The 16,703-nt window shown below is 34.2% G+C and overlaps 1 protein-coding gene across 1 annotated transcript in view; it reads left to right on the forward strand.

The window, feature by feature from the left end:
* Positions 1-3,606: 3,606 nt before the first annotated feature.
* The window catches only part of LOC129228375 (calmodulin-regulated spectrin-associated protein 1-like), an 80,927-nt gene continuing 67,830 nt past the window's right edge, over positions 3,607-16,703 (forward strand). The window contains 3 exon segments of the mRNA XM_054863052.1: positions 3,607-3,964; positions 4,021-4,093; positions 4,095-4,521. Of these exon segments, the coding sequence (XP_054719027.1) occupies positions 3,607-3,964; positions 4,021-4,093; positions 4,095-4,521 (858 nt within the window).

Here is a 16,703-nt window from a genome sequence, read left to right on the forward strand (position 1 = left end):
AAAGATAATGTTGTTTCTTTAACGTGTTGAAGCGTCACTTATCGTCTTTACTTTAATCTTGATCGGTTTTACTCTAGGCTAAGTTTGGGCGAACACCAAGGACGGACACAAGAGGGGGGGGGGGGGGGGCTCGATCGCCCCCTACTTGAGCCGAGATGTAGGAATTCTCTTTTGGCAAATGAAGTTCGAAAATGGTAGTTTTAGATACCATCTTCAATAATGTTACGAAAAAAAAAGCTCTTCCCCGGGATTTTTCAGAATGGTAGTCTTGAAAACTTAATTGTGGTACATCTCTTAACACTTCAGTGACAGGGATCGGAACTTTGCACAGGAAGTTTTTTGATATTCCAAAAACCCAATTTTTGAATATCTTAGATGACATACGATAGGTTTTGAGAGCTCTCCTCTAAAAAGTTTTTTAAATTGAGGTCCAAAAAGAGCAATTATAGGACACCTTTGATGACCTTTTTTTTTGGAAATAGAAGTTCCAAACTAAAAAAAAAACTTAATTTGAGGCGATCTTCCATGACGCTAGGGAGACAGAGGTTTGGAAATTTATAAAAGGGTAAGTATATGAAAACAATCGCCCCTCCTCGAATATTTTCTGGGCCCGTCCTTGCCGAACACTGAAATTTCTTTTTAATTCTAGTTTTGGCGCTAGGTTTTAGGCATTGGACTCGAGCGTTAATTCTACTATTAATAAATTATATTTTCTTCGAATAAGTGAAAATTATAATGACATATGATATATCAAATTCGAAACATTGGGTTCGATATCAATGTTTTGGGAACATCAATATTTTTACCATATATGCATTAGATTCGATGTTTTATATTTGAACAAAAGTATCATAAAGGAATGGTGATAAAAATACATTAGTTGTAATTGAAAGTTACACCATTAATTAGTGGATCGTGGCATCAGTTATGTTTTAAAAAGTTCTGTAGTTTTTTTTAGCTAAAGACAAGGAATCATTGGACTTGGAAAAAAATTAGCGGACTTATTTTTCTGCAAAGCCGCTGGCAAGCAGTTGTGCGTTAAAATAATTCTATCCCTACTAGTAAAAGTATAAATACTCAAGTTATACTTTTTTTTCGTGCTGTCTAGTTTGATAAATACCACCTAATCGCTCCATATTTCACTTTATAATGTTTGTTTTATTCAGATGCAAATTTGAAAGGTGTTTCTAAATTGGTTCTATTACTTTTATACCGATCCAAAAAAAAATATTTTAACCATATGCATCAAGTAGTATTTAATTGTATTACCAATTTCAAAATACTTAATCACAACTCCTTAACACTATCTCCTTAATACCATCATGCAATTCGAAAATCTTATTTTTAAATTGATTGAAACTCTGCCTAATGAGTTCAATTCTCCTGTAAAAGCATTTGTTAGAGATTACTGTACATTTCAGAAAATATATTTATATTTTAGAACATCAATGTTTTTGGGCGATGAAAAGTATTATTGATTTTTTTCTTATTTTATTTATTTATTTATTTATTTCAAATATCAATGTTTTGTCATCAATGTCGTATGTCTAATTCAATATACGATTTCCTACATTCTACTATGTATACAAAACTGCAATTTGTCCTGTATATGGCATGGCAGCTGTTACTTATCGTTATTATTAATTCATCGTTATTATTATGCTACTTTTAAAGCACTGGCAGACAAAAAAACGCATCTTTTCATTGTTATTATTAAAGCAAATAATACTGCAATATTGTTCTCTTGCACCCTAATAACACCCTTTTTTAAAGTAGAAAGACGTCTCAAAAAATCCTTGCTAATTTTGGAAGATGGAAGATCTTCATGATTCTTTTATATATATATATATATATATATATATATAAAGCAGTTATTGACAGTACATTTCATTTAAGATTTAAAGTCTGAAAACACTTGAATTTCCCTTGTCTTTATTTAAAAAATGTTTTGGGTCCTGAAACCTTCATAGTTTTGGAAAAATGCTTATTGGGTTGTTGTAAAATCTTATTCATGCAGAGAATGAGTTTAGGTTTCATTTTTACTCATTTAATTATATTTTGAAAATTGCAGTCTTCATAATACTTTTGCACTTGTAAAAACAAAGAATGTATTGATAACAGAATCCTTTTTTTTTCTTTTTGTTCTTTTAATGAATACACACAAAAAAAAGTTTTCTTCACAAATACCAGTTGTACCAACAAAACCGTATACTAAACAGGAGTGCTCACCCCTAAGAGCAGCCCCCCCCCGTAAATATCGTGAAGACCCCCTCAAGAGCAAGAGCCTCGCCCCCCCCCCCCCAAAAAAAAAAGAAAATTCCCTCAAAACACGCCCCCTTAAAATTTTAATGTCGCAGCCCTGTATTAAAGAAATTTTTGTGCAGGTTACCATCCTTACTTACAATTGAGTTGAGATTTAAAAAAAAAAAAAACTCAGAGGAGAAGAGCAAGCAAATCGTTTCCCCCGCAATACATTTCCGCTCAACCAGGCCGAGAGGTTTTACCCGAGGCCAAGTTTGGGCGCCAGGTGGAGCATCCATCTCTTCCACTTTTTCTCTGAATCAAGTTTTGGGATGGCTCAGTTCTTTCTCGCTTTGCCGCTTGTGCGGAGGGCGAATGTTTTTTAATTGTTTCCTCTCCAATATTTTCATCTTTAGGGTGTGACGAAACACGTGCAGAGTTATAGTTTTGATCGCAAGCGGTGTATGTGTTGTGCATCTTTTCGGTCGTGTTGCAAGTTTGTATTGAGAAACAACTTCTCCAAGCTGTTACACCAGTTTTAACCGCGATTGCTGTTTAATTGTGGTCACATTGTGATTGCCACTGATCAATCTCAATTTCTCTTGAGGGTTAAAAAAGTGCTTTTTTTTTTGTTGTTGTTAGAAAAAAGAAAAAAGAATAATGATTTTCCAGAAGATTTTCTGAAACATAAGTTATGTACGACTTTAGATCGAAATCGGTGTGTTGATTAAAGACCAGAAATTTTTATTGTGAAAATATTCGTGTGACATGTTCGGCCGAAATCTTGTATTTCTAAAAAGAGCGAAAGAAAAATAAAAACGACAGGATTCATTAACAAGTTCACTGCTTCATGCTTCATCTGTTTGCGAAACCGTTGGACTTTTTTTAATTTTCTGTTTTACGTGAAATTTAAGACTTGTGTTACGGTTAGTGTGTGTAAGATGCGTTACGCCGCTGTTTACACGACTTTCAACCCATTTGAAATGTGGAATCAAGAGAATTACCGCTTCCATTTGACCTGACTTGAGAACACATTGAAGAGTGATACTAATACTCCATTTAAAGTGCTAAGTATTTCCTTGCAGAACGGCTTTGCATTCTTGTTGCAATTGCACTCCAATGTGATGTAGGTGAAATAGTGATAATGCGTGAGAACTAGTTTTGTTTTGTTGAAAATTTCGTATGGATGGGAACTATTTGTTTGACAGATGCGGTCAGTATTATTTCAACCCGTGTTGATTATTTTGCAGTTCACCCGTTTTTTGTGAGTTAGTGGAAAAAAAAAGTTTATCTTTTTGGGAAAATTGAGAGAAGATGTTTTATTACAACGTGATGCTTCCTACTTATGTACCATCGCCGTATATTATGAAATGTAAGGGGACCACGAAGAAGCCACGCGCATGGCGATCTGTGACTCCGTACAAAAAGAAACGATATTCATTCACTTATTATTTAAAGTATGTACTGTGGAAGAAAATACGTCGGTACTGGAAGAAGAAGAGATCGAAGAATAAGAAGAAAAAGGCCAGAGGGACTGTGTCTGTCCTAAGCAATCCGGGAAGTGATGAGAAAATCGAGCGGAGGGACTTCTGGGGCTCCAAGTACGGTTCCCAGTGGCTGTTTGCTAAGCACAAGCAACAGCAACAGGTGAATCATCACCATTTGATTGAGATTGTTGATGCCTTCAAGACGACGGATCTCAAGTATGTCAACAGGCACAGTCGCACGGGGTCGAACAAGCGCTCCTCGAAAAGTTCTTTCCGGCGCAGTTTGGCAGAGCACCAAGGATGCATCGGTTGCACCAGCCAAGTTGTTCGGGGACACAAAGACAGAAGGAAAGAAGTCCGCGATGCCAGTGACTGTCCCTGCATTCGAAGGCAGATTCGGCCGTGTCGTTACGAGGATGGCTGTGATTCGGACTGCAGCGAGTGGTCATTGTCGAGTCTGAATCTCCAGCAGAAAGTGTATTCCCGCTGGCCACCCAAAGTGCCGTCTGATGCCGCACGCGGCCTCGACAAAGGAGAGAAGATCGCGACGATACTGGCACGGCAACACGCTTACGTCTACAATTGGCTCTACGTGGATAAGCTGCAAAGTCGATGTAGGCTGTCCATGTCTAGAGATTACTTAGACAAGGTGCGAATGAAGGTGTCTCGCCTGAAGAAATCTTCCTCTCGCCACCGCGATGTGAGTGAAATGTCTTGTTGTAGTGCTAACAGTGACTGCAGTAGTACATTGAGCAGGAGGCAAAGGGCTAAGATTATTAAGCGACAAATAAGGGTATGTACTGGATTTTTTAAAAGCTCTCATTTAATGAAATTTTCTCTCGCTATTGTTATTTATACCGTTTTTTTAAAAAATCTATTGTGTTTTGGATTAGTTCAGCTGTGGTCAGCCAGTATCTACTAAAATCAGCAACATGACAGATAATTCCTTAAAAATAATATTTTCTTTTTGAAAATGAAACATGGTGCATTCTCATATCACCTACCAAGTGAATTTGATGATGTATCATGTTCCATTTTTAACTAGCAACTGGTGCAGCGAGAGAGGGATTCAAAATCCTCCTTGACGTACCCTTGGTTCTAAACCATATTAACAACCCTAGTAGGTTAATTTTTCCACGTGTAAGAACTGAATGACAAACAACCCTCAAGAGAAAATCCTTTCTAGGTTGTTATGACTCCCCCAGAGAAATCTTAGCTCCGCTAGTGACTTTAGCTGGGTCAAGCCTGACCTGAAAGAGTACGAAAGGAATTTCATGTCATTGTAGCTGTTATCTGGATAATGATTGGCCACAATGCACTTACCATTTTCTTAGTTCTCGTGGTGATGTCCTCGAACTAATTAACTTGATAAACTAATTAACTTGATTTTAAAGCTGAACTACTTTCATAGACCTGTTGATAATTTATAAAATTACAGTTAACTCTCGATTGTCCGTGGAATTCGGTGGCACAAGTGTCGCGGATAGTAAGAATCGCGGATAAACCGCAAAAAGGCTAAAATGAGGGGAAAATAAGGTAAAACTTGTTTTTCCTCAAAACTTAGCTGTGCTAATGCATGATGCTTTTTACAAACAGTGAAAATACATACAGCACAGTAAAAATGTTTGTATTTTGGCAAAAAAGAACTTAACATCAATAAGAAACAAGTAACGATGAAGAAAGCACAATAAATAAAACAAAAACGACTGAGTTTAAATTTATAATTTTCGACAAAAAGCAGCTATTGGTATTTGCTTTTTCTTGCTAAAATACATGTTCCTGATTGTCGATTGACTCGCGCGTAATCCGCCCAGCGGATAAGCCGCTCGCGGATAATCGAGAGTTTACTGTAAATTGAAATTTGAAGACATTTATGTCCCACATCATCTTTAAGGCAGTAATTATTGATTAAATTAAGATGTGATAACTGAAGCGGTTACGATACATTTCGCCCTTCCATTGATCACGTGTGTAGCATTTTTCCTTTAAACCCTGTTTACTTGTGTCAAACAATTCGCAAAAAATGATTCCTGTCATTGTAATTCATAGCAATCGACATTTATTTATCCCACAGCTTTTGAATACTGTGTAAGCTTCATTTTACTTGGTCTCCGCTTAATCGAGTTTCAAGTGTATGCTTCAGCTGTACATTTTCTTTCTATGAGAGAAAGGGGGAAAAAAATCGCCTATTCATTTAGAAGTAGTGACTGCTTGTAGTGTGTAATTAAAAAAAAAAAATCCTCCAGTTCAATTTGGTATATTTCAATTATGAATCGCTGTGCGTAATAGAAGTACTTACATTTTGATTCAATATTTTCATGTCTTTCGATTTATCCTTACTCTTTTGCTTTACCAGCAATTTTGCTAAATCTGTCCCAATTGATCCGATCAAGATTGATATTAATTAATTTTTTTTCGGTGAAAAATAATATGGGTCATTTTCTCTAAACTGCTAAATTCTTGTCCTTGCTCCAAAAATAACAAACTAACTAGTATAGAAATAAAACTGTTTCTAGAATGTTTTAACAAAATGTTTTTATGTTTGTAAAATAAGTTAAAACAAACACTCCATTATTATTATACATTTAAATAATTTTTTGACATGATAAATGTCATTCCCCTGTGTGTCCCTACCTCCACCTTAAAGCAAAATCAGCTCTAAAGATTCAGGAAGCCATGCATATTTGTACAGAAATTGTTGTTTAACCTCTTAACAAGTGTTATGCAAAGTTGTAAAATAGAAAAATAAAAATTTTTCAAGGTTTGAACTATTTAAAAAAAATAGTAAAAAATGTCCTTTGATTTTTTGTCATTCCCCTGTCGAGGAATGGAATGAATTTCTCACACCTGGTAATAGTTGTATTAACTCATAATTTAATCTTTGAATTCTGGTCTCATTATAGAAATAATCTTAATTAGTTCTTTTTGAATAAATACACGGTGTCGAGTATTATTCGGGTGATCTCAAGTTAAATCTTGATGAGTATTTTTAATGACTGTCATTACCCTGTCTTTGATAATTCATTTAATTTTGTAATAATCGCTCAATGAATGATTGACTCTTGTTTGTATAGAGTTTCCCCCCTTACTTTAAGTGACATTGATATTTGTTGTTTGCAGTTATGACAATATATAAGTTAACTTTATTTTTTGTCATTCCCCTGTCGTCCTTCCCCTGTAAAATGTAAGGGAAATAAATAACCACAATAACTACTTTTTGGACACTACGACATTTTATCTTTTTCAATTTCATAAAAGTAGTGTTTCCTTTTCCCACATAAATTATAATATCGTCAGTAAAACACATTATTTCCTCTAAGTGTCGTTCCCCTGGCACAGGGAATGCCATTCCTTGCCCTGTCCAAATTGCGCTGTTTAGGGAAAATGACCCATATAGTTCTTTTCGCATTAATAACGTTAAAAGTTGCTTGTTAGTCAAAGGAACAACTTTTGATATTTATTTAACGTGTAATTTCTACATATAAATGTGCAACTTTTTTCAAGCTAATTAGTGCAGCTTTTGATTTGCCGCGCCCTTTGTTGCGGTTAGTGCCAAAACTAACCATTACCAATTTAGTTGTTTCCTTCAGTCAAAAATAGTACTTTTTGTCACTGAAATCGATAGAATAAGCAAAAAAAAAAAGCATGGGCCTAGAAAATATCCCAACAGTTATTTTTTAATTAATTTTTTAAAATGTCCGATTTTTGAAACAAGACGTGGTCTTAATGACGTCACAAATGATGCACTTTGCCGCATCTTTCCCCGCGATTCCACGTTATGATAATCAAGAAGCGAATTAAAATTGCGCTCTACGCTTGCTATCTACCATATCGTTGCCAATACACGTGAGTAAAGATGTGAATTAAATATTTTGCTCTGTGAATGGCGAAACAGAATGGCATTTCATCATTTGTGATGTCATCGGACAGAAGCATAAACATTGAAAGAGCGCCGATTTAAGTAATTTTTTAAAAATATTAAACTTAAACAAATTATTTAAAAAATGGTCAGATTCTATGTTTTTAAGCATGCTCTTTCAGAAAAAAAAAAACTTTTAAATTTTTGGAAACGACCCAATTCTCATTGAGGTGCATTTGTGTACCGAATTTCTTTGAATCCTTGCCCTATTACTTAAGATATAGCAGTCATACCAATTGACAATAACACATGATCAGGGGCGCACCGAACTAAAATTTTTGGGAGGACGGAAATCCTTAACTTGTCGAATGGAACTTCACTTTTTGTCGATTGATAAAATACGGGTTTGCGCACATCTAATGAAGAAGGACTTCATTCGAATGGCGCGCCCGCCGCAGGCGGGCGTCATTGATGGTAGAGCTTAATGGCCCTTTTGATCAGTCTCAGTTAAAAACTTAACAGTTAAGCAATATAGTAAGCTAGACCTAATAAATTAGGAGAATTGCCTACCACATAAATCTTGAAGATCGCAGGTTAGGCCCACGTCTCTAGAGAAAACTTCAATCAATAATAAAAATTATTGAGCGGCAAAGGAGGGAAAGAGTGACAATAATTATTCAAATGAAAATTCGCAAAGTTTTGAAATGGAACTTCAGCTGAAACAAGCAATTTCCACCTTCAGTGATGGGAATAGTCGAGCGGCATTGCTCATTGGACGGTCGTAAATCCGCCGCTGTAAGCCACGCCTACTCAACAGACAGTAATGGCGGGAAAACCAAATTCGGTAGCATCAAACGTAGAAAGAAAATAAACTGGTACACTGTTAAAACTACAGGTTGCATTCGGCACCTTTCAGGGGTGAAACGCTTGTTCACAGCGGCACCTCATACGGAGCCGAAATTGCACCTCTAACTAGGGTGAAAAACAGGCACCTTTTAAAAAATAGGCAGCCGGGGTGAAAAGAATGAACCTTCGGAGAGAGAAATGGCACCCTTACTGTTGATCCTCCCCCCTCCCCCGTATTGTGTGCGTTTTTGAATACAGATGTGTATTTTTCTTTTTTTAATAGTTTTGTTTTGATTCATGATAGTCTACGTTTTGCACACTTTTCACATTGCATGAATTCAGTACTGGAAATGATTAAAACTTGTAATTACAGCATTTGACCATATTTCAGAGTTTTCAACATAGTTAAGAAGTGCTCATTGCTTTAATTCATCTGATCGTTCTCTATATCAGTGTTTCTCAACCTCTTTTGACCCACGGGTCGGTAAAAACAAATGAAAGACATTGCGGACCTGTGAAATTTTTATCCTTTTCTTAAAAATAAATAAAATAAATAATAATTATAATAACTCTCGGTAAAAAACTTGTGAAAAAATTCTGCGTACTGATGAGTTTTTTTTTTTTTTTTTTTTTTTTTATCAAAGAGTTGTCACAAATATATTTAAAGTTAAAGACGAGTAATTATTTGAATAATCATAGTTAAGTTAATGATCATTTGTGAGAAATAACCGCACCGAAAGTAAAGTGTAGATGTACTTATGAATTATTTACATGAACAGCCAAAAATATTCTGGGATATTAAAGTTACGGAAAAACAAAATCGTTTCTCAAACGTTCAAAATTTCAATCAAAATAACAATAAAATAAAATGCGCATAAAATTTTTCGACAGTTAAAAATTTAAAGAAATTCCTAACACTATCGAATAACCGCTAACAGGAAATGATTCAATTCAAACACTTGAACGAAAAAGCAAAAGAAAAAGATAGACGGAGAGAGATTTCTTTTTTATTTTTTGCGCTCGCTACACGAAATACAAGAATCATTTTTATTTAGGTTCTCACTTGTTGATTATTGAAAATATCATTGCGGTTACTATTTCGGTGATTAAATGTTGCTTATCGAGTACCCAAGAAAATAATGATAGATACATTTAGTAGCGTTTTGTGTGTGAATGATGGAATTTTCACGACAGTAACGGTAACCTGAAAATAAACAACTAACGGTACTACGGTATCGTAACGGACTAACGGTAACTGAAAAGCATGAAACGTACTTTTAACTATGTTTGAAAGCCCTAAAAGCTACAAAGTGATCAAAAGCTGTACTTACTTGTTATTTTAAAGAATTATCCTACAAAAGTTGAGATTTAATCCAATAGTGTACTTCATTCAATGTGAAAGACGTAGAAGCCACGCGTTGTGCAACCTATCATTTGTCCGCCATATTGAAGTGGTTGAATGGTGAATGTATGCCGGAAGCGCATGCGCCAGCAAGTCATTTAGCGATTGCTTGCTGTTTTGGCACCCCTGTCTACGACTGTCTGCTACTTTCGCACCTCTGCTTTACTTCCTGGCCAGTATGGCACCCTTGGTCACCATGCTTTCACCTTAGGGGGAATATATTCACTCGTCTGGAACCTCTGGTTATAACAGTGTAGCTAGCAGAGGAATGAAGAAGGACATGCGGGCATTTAAAAATTGAATATTGCAATTATGTCCCCAGATTGCCGAATCGTCAGACAAAATTTGCCGAATGAGGAAAAATTTTAGGAGGTAAAGTAACAGTAACCACCAGTCAGGTTTCGCTGATATATATCAGTCGATATATATCATGATATATTCCACGATATATATCCGATATTTATTTTGAAAATATCATGATGTTTTGATATTTTCGATAGTTATTCTTTCAAATACGGTATTTTCAATATAAAAATTACATTAATCATAGTAATATTGTTCATTTACTGTTAAACAAAACCAAAAAGTTATGAACTATATTTTTATGATGTATTAATACATCATTAATATAACAAATTAGTATAATATTCCTTTTTTATTTGTATTTTATATTCATAAATTTTTTTGTAATGTAACTATTTTAATTCAGATTAAAAGGGCATAACTAAGTAATAAACATCGCTCAGAAAAAATGAAATTGTCTCATGACTGTGCACTGACTAATATATATTATTTATTTCTGAGTCATATAACAGTAAAAATAGCTAACAGAAAAAAAAAATGAGTAAAACAGCAAATGCTAAATTAAATCCATTAAAATTGATAGAAATGTAAAATGAAATATTAGATATAAATAATGAAAGAAACATTAATTTTAAGTTTACTTATTAACAAAATAAAGAATGATTTGAGGATGCATTTGCTATTTTAAAGACTTTAGTTTGTGCTAATTGAAAGTATCGGATATGTATCAAAATATCGGATATTTTCGGGGTTTTTTGGAAAATATCATATTTTCAAACCCTGCCACCCGTGACCCCTCATCGGGGCGTCCTTGCATAGCACATTATTAGTCTACCCCAAGGCTTCCCAAAGTGGTCGATACCGACTCCCGGAGTTCATAATAAATTTTCAAGTTTTAATAAAGTTTTGAATGAACCTTTTGGGATTAAGGGTTCGATTTATCAATCAAAATACAAATCGAATTTAAATTAAATAAACTTAGATCGTAGTCCAAATGTTTAAAGAAATGAAATTCGGGATCGCTGTACCGATATCATTTTAAAATGGCTCTCAATTTCAATAGCCATCTATCAAAGAGACCTAAAATATTTCGGAACTAAAGGACATTTTCGAGGTTTTATACCTTTTGCAATCCCATTCTCATATTTAGCGAAGTCTGTTTAATAACTTGAAAAAGTAGTTATGGAAATCTAGAAATAGATTAAATGCTTTACAAATAATTTTAAGTACATTTAAAACATATCCTTTATTGACAGCTCAACATCAAGCTCACCTTTCTCATTAAATTAAATTTTTATTTCTTAATTATCATTCCTTTTTTACTGTAATATAAATTTTTCCTTTATGCTTTATAATTTTTCAACTAAATAGGTATTTTCCAATATTGTGTGCAGTTTATTTCGAAGATTACGGGAAATTGTCCTCTTATTGATTTTTTTAAAAATTGTTATTCTGATTAAATCTTGCCTTCTTAGATAGTGCAACTTGAATAACTCAAACGTCTTCCAGTGTCATAGATTTCTTATAGAATGAACTCCCTATGACTGGGATTCTCAAAGTCGGTGCCGACCCTAGGGTGCCTCAGCCAGAGGCGAGGGGTGGTACGAAGTGCCAGTGATTATATTAGTATGTATAAAAAAAATAGAGATAGGCTAAGGTGCTCAAAAAGTGAATTCTTCAAAGGGTGCCGCGAATGAGAAAAGTTTGAGAACCCCTGAGGAGTTCAAAAAGAACCTTGCACTTGAGAACAATTCAAAAGTCTTGGTAAAGCTAATATGAGACAGTGGAAACAAACGGATGTAAATGGACATTTTTGAGTTTTGAGTACAACACATATAGTGATGTAAAATACCTGGGTATTTATTTTTAGGGGTAAATACCCATACCCGGGTAAATACCCAAAATGGGTATTTACCCGGGTATTTATTTCAAAAATTTATATTCAACTAAAATACTTTTCTGTCTGTATTCCACTATATATATACATAACCAACCATACAAAACAATAAAATTTTGCCCAAAAATTTTATTTTGATCACATATTTAAAGAATTATTGTGTGAAACAACTTAGCAATCTAATATGATATTCACATTAAATGCGTTGGATATGCTTAATCAATGTCCCCATCTTTCTTTTTTTGTTTTTCACTTTTCAAAGCAAAATTTAAAGTTTTACCCGTACAAATACAAAGTGAGTGACAAACTAACGCCTCCTAAATACTAAATACCTATCGCGTTCTCCCTTCTAACACAGAGCAAAATGATCCCAGTAAGCATAATTTCGGTCTTCTGGCTACTGCCAACTATCGAAGGTCGAAAGCATTAAAAATTAAAAGCGGAGAAAACAAATAAATATAATATATAACAAATAGCGGTAAATTGCGCTAGCGCCATCTATGTAAACTTAAATCCCTTTGCTTTTACCCCTTAAAAAATTGCATTATCCTGCCATCCTATTTAAGTTTTAGAATAGTTCATTCTAAATTCTGACAGTTTTTTTGATAAGATTTCATTACACCTTTAATTAAAAAAAATTATAATATATAAATTTTTATATTTTTAATCTTTCATTTTACAGTTGTAAAAACAGTTTTAAGTTTTAAAAAGACAGTTTTAACTGTTTTAAAAAGAAAATTATCACCTTTTGATACCACTTAATTTTTTTTTTTTTTTGGCAAAATGCGCAATTACTAGGGGATTTACCCTGAGGGGAAATACCCAAAAAAATATTTGCCTTCCCACCCTACATCACTAATTGGGTGTATTAAAAATAGTTCGAATAAATTTTCATCATGAAGTACCGGGGAGCAAATGCAAATGAGCAAGGCAACAGAAAACAATATTTTGATTTTGATTTTTGCTTATTAATGTGAAAACTGTTTCTATATTTGCCACGTTATCACTTAAACAGCAATAATATAAATAAATGAATAACATCATAGTCTTAATAACTTCTCAGTAAATTCTTCCAAGCATCCCTCATGCTTACCTTTTTTTTTTTTTTTCATTTTGGATATGACTAACCTAGATTGTGATTTTGAAATCCCGAAGTCTATCATTGAATTGCTTATACTTGTCCAATTATGACATTGAAAAGAAAGATTCTTTGGTTCATGATATGTTTCTTTCATAATTTCATCAAGTCTTCCAATAAAAAATGTTATAAACTGTATAATACATATGTATGTATCAGTTTTACCAATTATTTCATATTTAGATTTTTTTAAAAAAATTCCAACTCACTTTTTGAATTTTTTTTTTTTTTTTTTTTTGTAAAATACCCAGTTTTTGGGTATTTACCCTGGCCTTTGGTAAATACCCGGGTAAATACCCAAAAAATATTTACCTACCCACTGGGTATTTACCCGATCCACATCACTAAACACATATAAAGATAACGTCTTAGGTAGACTTTCATTGATTTTTTTTCTAAACCATGCAGTATAGCAGCAACTACCAGGACTACTAGTACCATCTCTTGCCCCAAGACAGAGGAGAGGTCCACTACTATTTGTACTCTCCAAATTTTTAGTTTTGTCACTTACATCCCTTTGCTTCTCACTGCCTCATATATCATCAGTTACAAATTGATCAAGGCATAAAATGGTGGCTGAGTTTAGGCTCGGGGTCACTGGCCATGACTGTCTCCCACCAAAACACTTGCACCCGATCATATATGCTGACCATCTCGTCATTTGTCCTGCTGTGTCCGAAAGCTCTCTTGCAGACCTTACTGGTGCATACAGCTGCTTTTCATATATTTGTTTTCTGTGTTTGTAGTTGTTTTAGAATTTTAGCTATTAAAAAAAAACGCAATTGATGATCGTTATTATTTGTGTTGTGATTTTATTTGATAGGCACATGTGTATGATTCGGCACAAATGTTCTCTGTTTTGCCTGTTTTGAAATATTTTTGCATCAATAAAAAAATTAATTATAATTTCGTGCACAGTAATGGAAAAAAAAAGCATCTTTTGACTCTTAGAACCAGTCAACACAATTTTCACGCTCTTACAGATTCTTAACAAGGGTATTATATTGTTCTATTTGTTGTTCTTCCCGGCTTTATTACTTAATATTTCGCATAATTTTAGCAATGGAATAATAGCGAAATCATTTCACACTATTTCTCATTGTAGATGCTTTTAAAGTAAGATGAAATGATTTCACTATTTGTAGCAGTGGAATCATTTCACAATATTTTTTATCGTAGATGTTTTTAAAGCCGACCACGTCACCAATTACCTTTTTAATTTTGGGTAGAAAATCTATCTCGTACATGTTGGGGAAACATTTTGAGTAAATGTATATACAAAAAAAAAAAAAAAAAAAAGCGTCGAGCAGGAAACTGAGAGAAAGGGAGAGAAAAGAAAGTCGGGTTATGCAAAGAAACCCTTTAATTAAAATGTCCGTTGTGCAAGCTCTCTTTCTTTATTTCTTCTTACCTGCAAGCTTTTCAATTTAGCCAGATGTAAGCCGACTTTGATAAAAAAAATTTTAAAATTATATGTTTGTCGAAGATTTCCATTTCTGAAAAGAAAAGAGAAAAAAACTACAAACTCGCATGTTTTTGGAAAATCAAAAATCTTCCACGTTTTCTTCGAAGTGACTCAACTGCCATTTGATATTTTTCAGAAGTTGCCCGGCTTGGGAGAAAAAAAAAATGTTGGGAGAAGTTGTTAAGGCATGCTTAGCATAAGCTATGTAGAATCAACTGTTCTCAAACGTTTTAGGCCACGAAACTCTTCGTGCTCCGGACTAGGAACCTCATTGCTATTAATGAATAGATGACAAAATGCTAACGATTTAGGAGTCAAATGACGAAAATGAAAAATGATCATCATTTACTTTCCTTTATACCAGGGGTTCCCAAAGTATGTGCCACTGCACCCCGAAGTGCCCCAGAGAAAGGGGAGGGGTGCCGCAAAGTATTAATCTGTAGTATATAAAAGAGACAGATTAGGGTGCCGCTAGAAAATTCTAATTCTTCAAAGGGTCGCCGAATCAGAAAAGTTTGAGAACCATTGTCCTATGAAATGAATGGTACTTTTTGAATGAATTAGGATGCTTATCCTTCAACATTGAATTATTCAAGTAGCACTCTACATTGCTTAACTGAATATAAACTGGCTGTAAAATTATATTCAGCTATCCATTGACATAAAAATTTAAAAAAGAAAAAAAAAAGAGATTTTTTTTCTAAGAATTTAGTGGGATTTTGCTAGGGGACCGATGCATGAAATAGTTTTAGCAACCCTAATCTGCCCCTTGCAACGATTAGAGCATAATCTAATCAGCATCAGTTTCAGCAAGGTCCATCTATTTTTGATTATTTTGACTATTTTGGTGGTTGGATTCCTTGTATCAGTTTTTAAGTTAGAACAATCATGCAAACAAACGAGACAACCTTTCGATTGCACTAGGCACATTGGAGCGATTAAGACAAAAATATAATGAACTCTGCTGCTCATACCAGTCCTTTTTATGTCCAGTTTGGTTTAAATCATAGTATTACTTCTAAGGACGTAAAATTGAAACACTTAACGAAAAAAAAAAAATATTCAACTGCACCATCCCTTTGCAGAGTTGTTTGTAATGCGAAATTTCTGAAAATTTTTGGTTCCCGTTTCCGAAAATTTTGGATAACAACATATTCTAAAACTGAAAATAATGTAAAGGAAACTTTTAAAATGTTTTTTTTTTTTAAATTGATTTCAATGATTTTGTTATGTAGTTTGAGGAGTTTTTACGGGAGGGGGGGGGTAGTACTTGAGTTCACCCAACCTAATCAGCACCAGCTGCCATTTGGAGCCCATTTGTGTACCGGTGTTTGTTCAACATTTTGCATTACTTTTTGACTTACAGCCTCAAAAACTGTTCTCCCTCGTACAGCCACGCTCACAAAACACACAAACATTTTTCAAAAATGATCGAACGGCATTCAGTACCTCTTAAAACATGAAAATCCGTCAAAATTTGATAATAAAAAAAGTTTGCCGGATCAATACCTTCCACGTGATTCATCACTTTTTTTCGTAATGGGGGCATTTTTCAAGACTGTAAATAAAAGTTATCGTTTTCATCCTCTTTCGCGTACAATGTAAACAGAGCAGCTTTTCCGAGGCTTTTTTAAGTGATGCAAGCTGAATGTTAAAGCTATTTCGGTGTTTCCGTTAAGATTTCGAAGGAGCATCGAACTTACCTTTTCTTCTCTTCTTCTAAAAACATGCTTTATTTATTTTTTTCACTACCACAGACTATTATACGGAGAATGGTCTTTCAACAGAGAAAGCCAGCCTATGCTGTCTCTCGGCCGATACAGCTTTTTTTCCCCCCCTTTCTTCTTTTTTTTTTAAGGCGTAAAAATACGTCCTTCCTTAAAAATCCGTATGACATCTTTTAGTGGAGTGTTGAAATTTAGAACAGTGAACATTCAGAATACTTAACAGTTTAAATTTAAAAAAGTAAAAAATTCAAATGTGATATTTTAACATTCTAACTGCGTGTCTCTTCATTTTCCAGAGTGCTAAGTTTTTACTCAAAATACAGAGCGTGTAAATAATA

Source organism: Uloborus diversus, chromosome 8 (assembly GCF_026930045.1).
Source record: "Uloborus diversus isolate 005 chromosome 8, Udiv.v.3.1, whole genome shotgun sequence".
NCBI classification, from domain to species: Eukaryota; Metazoa; Arthropoda; class Arachnida; order Araneae; family Uloboridae; genus Uloborus; species Uloborus diversus.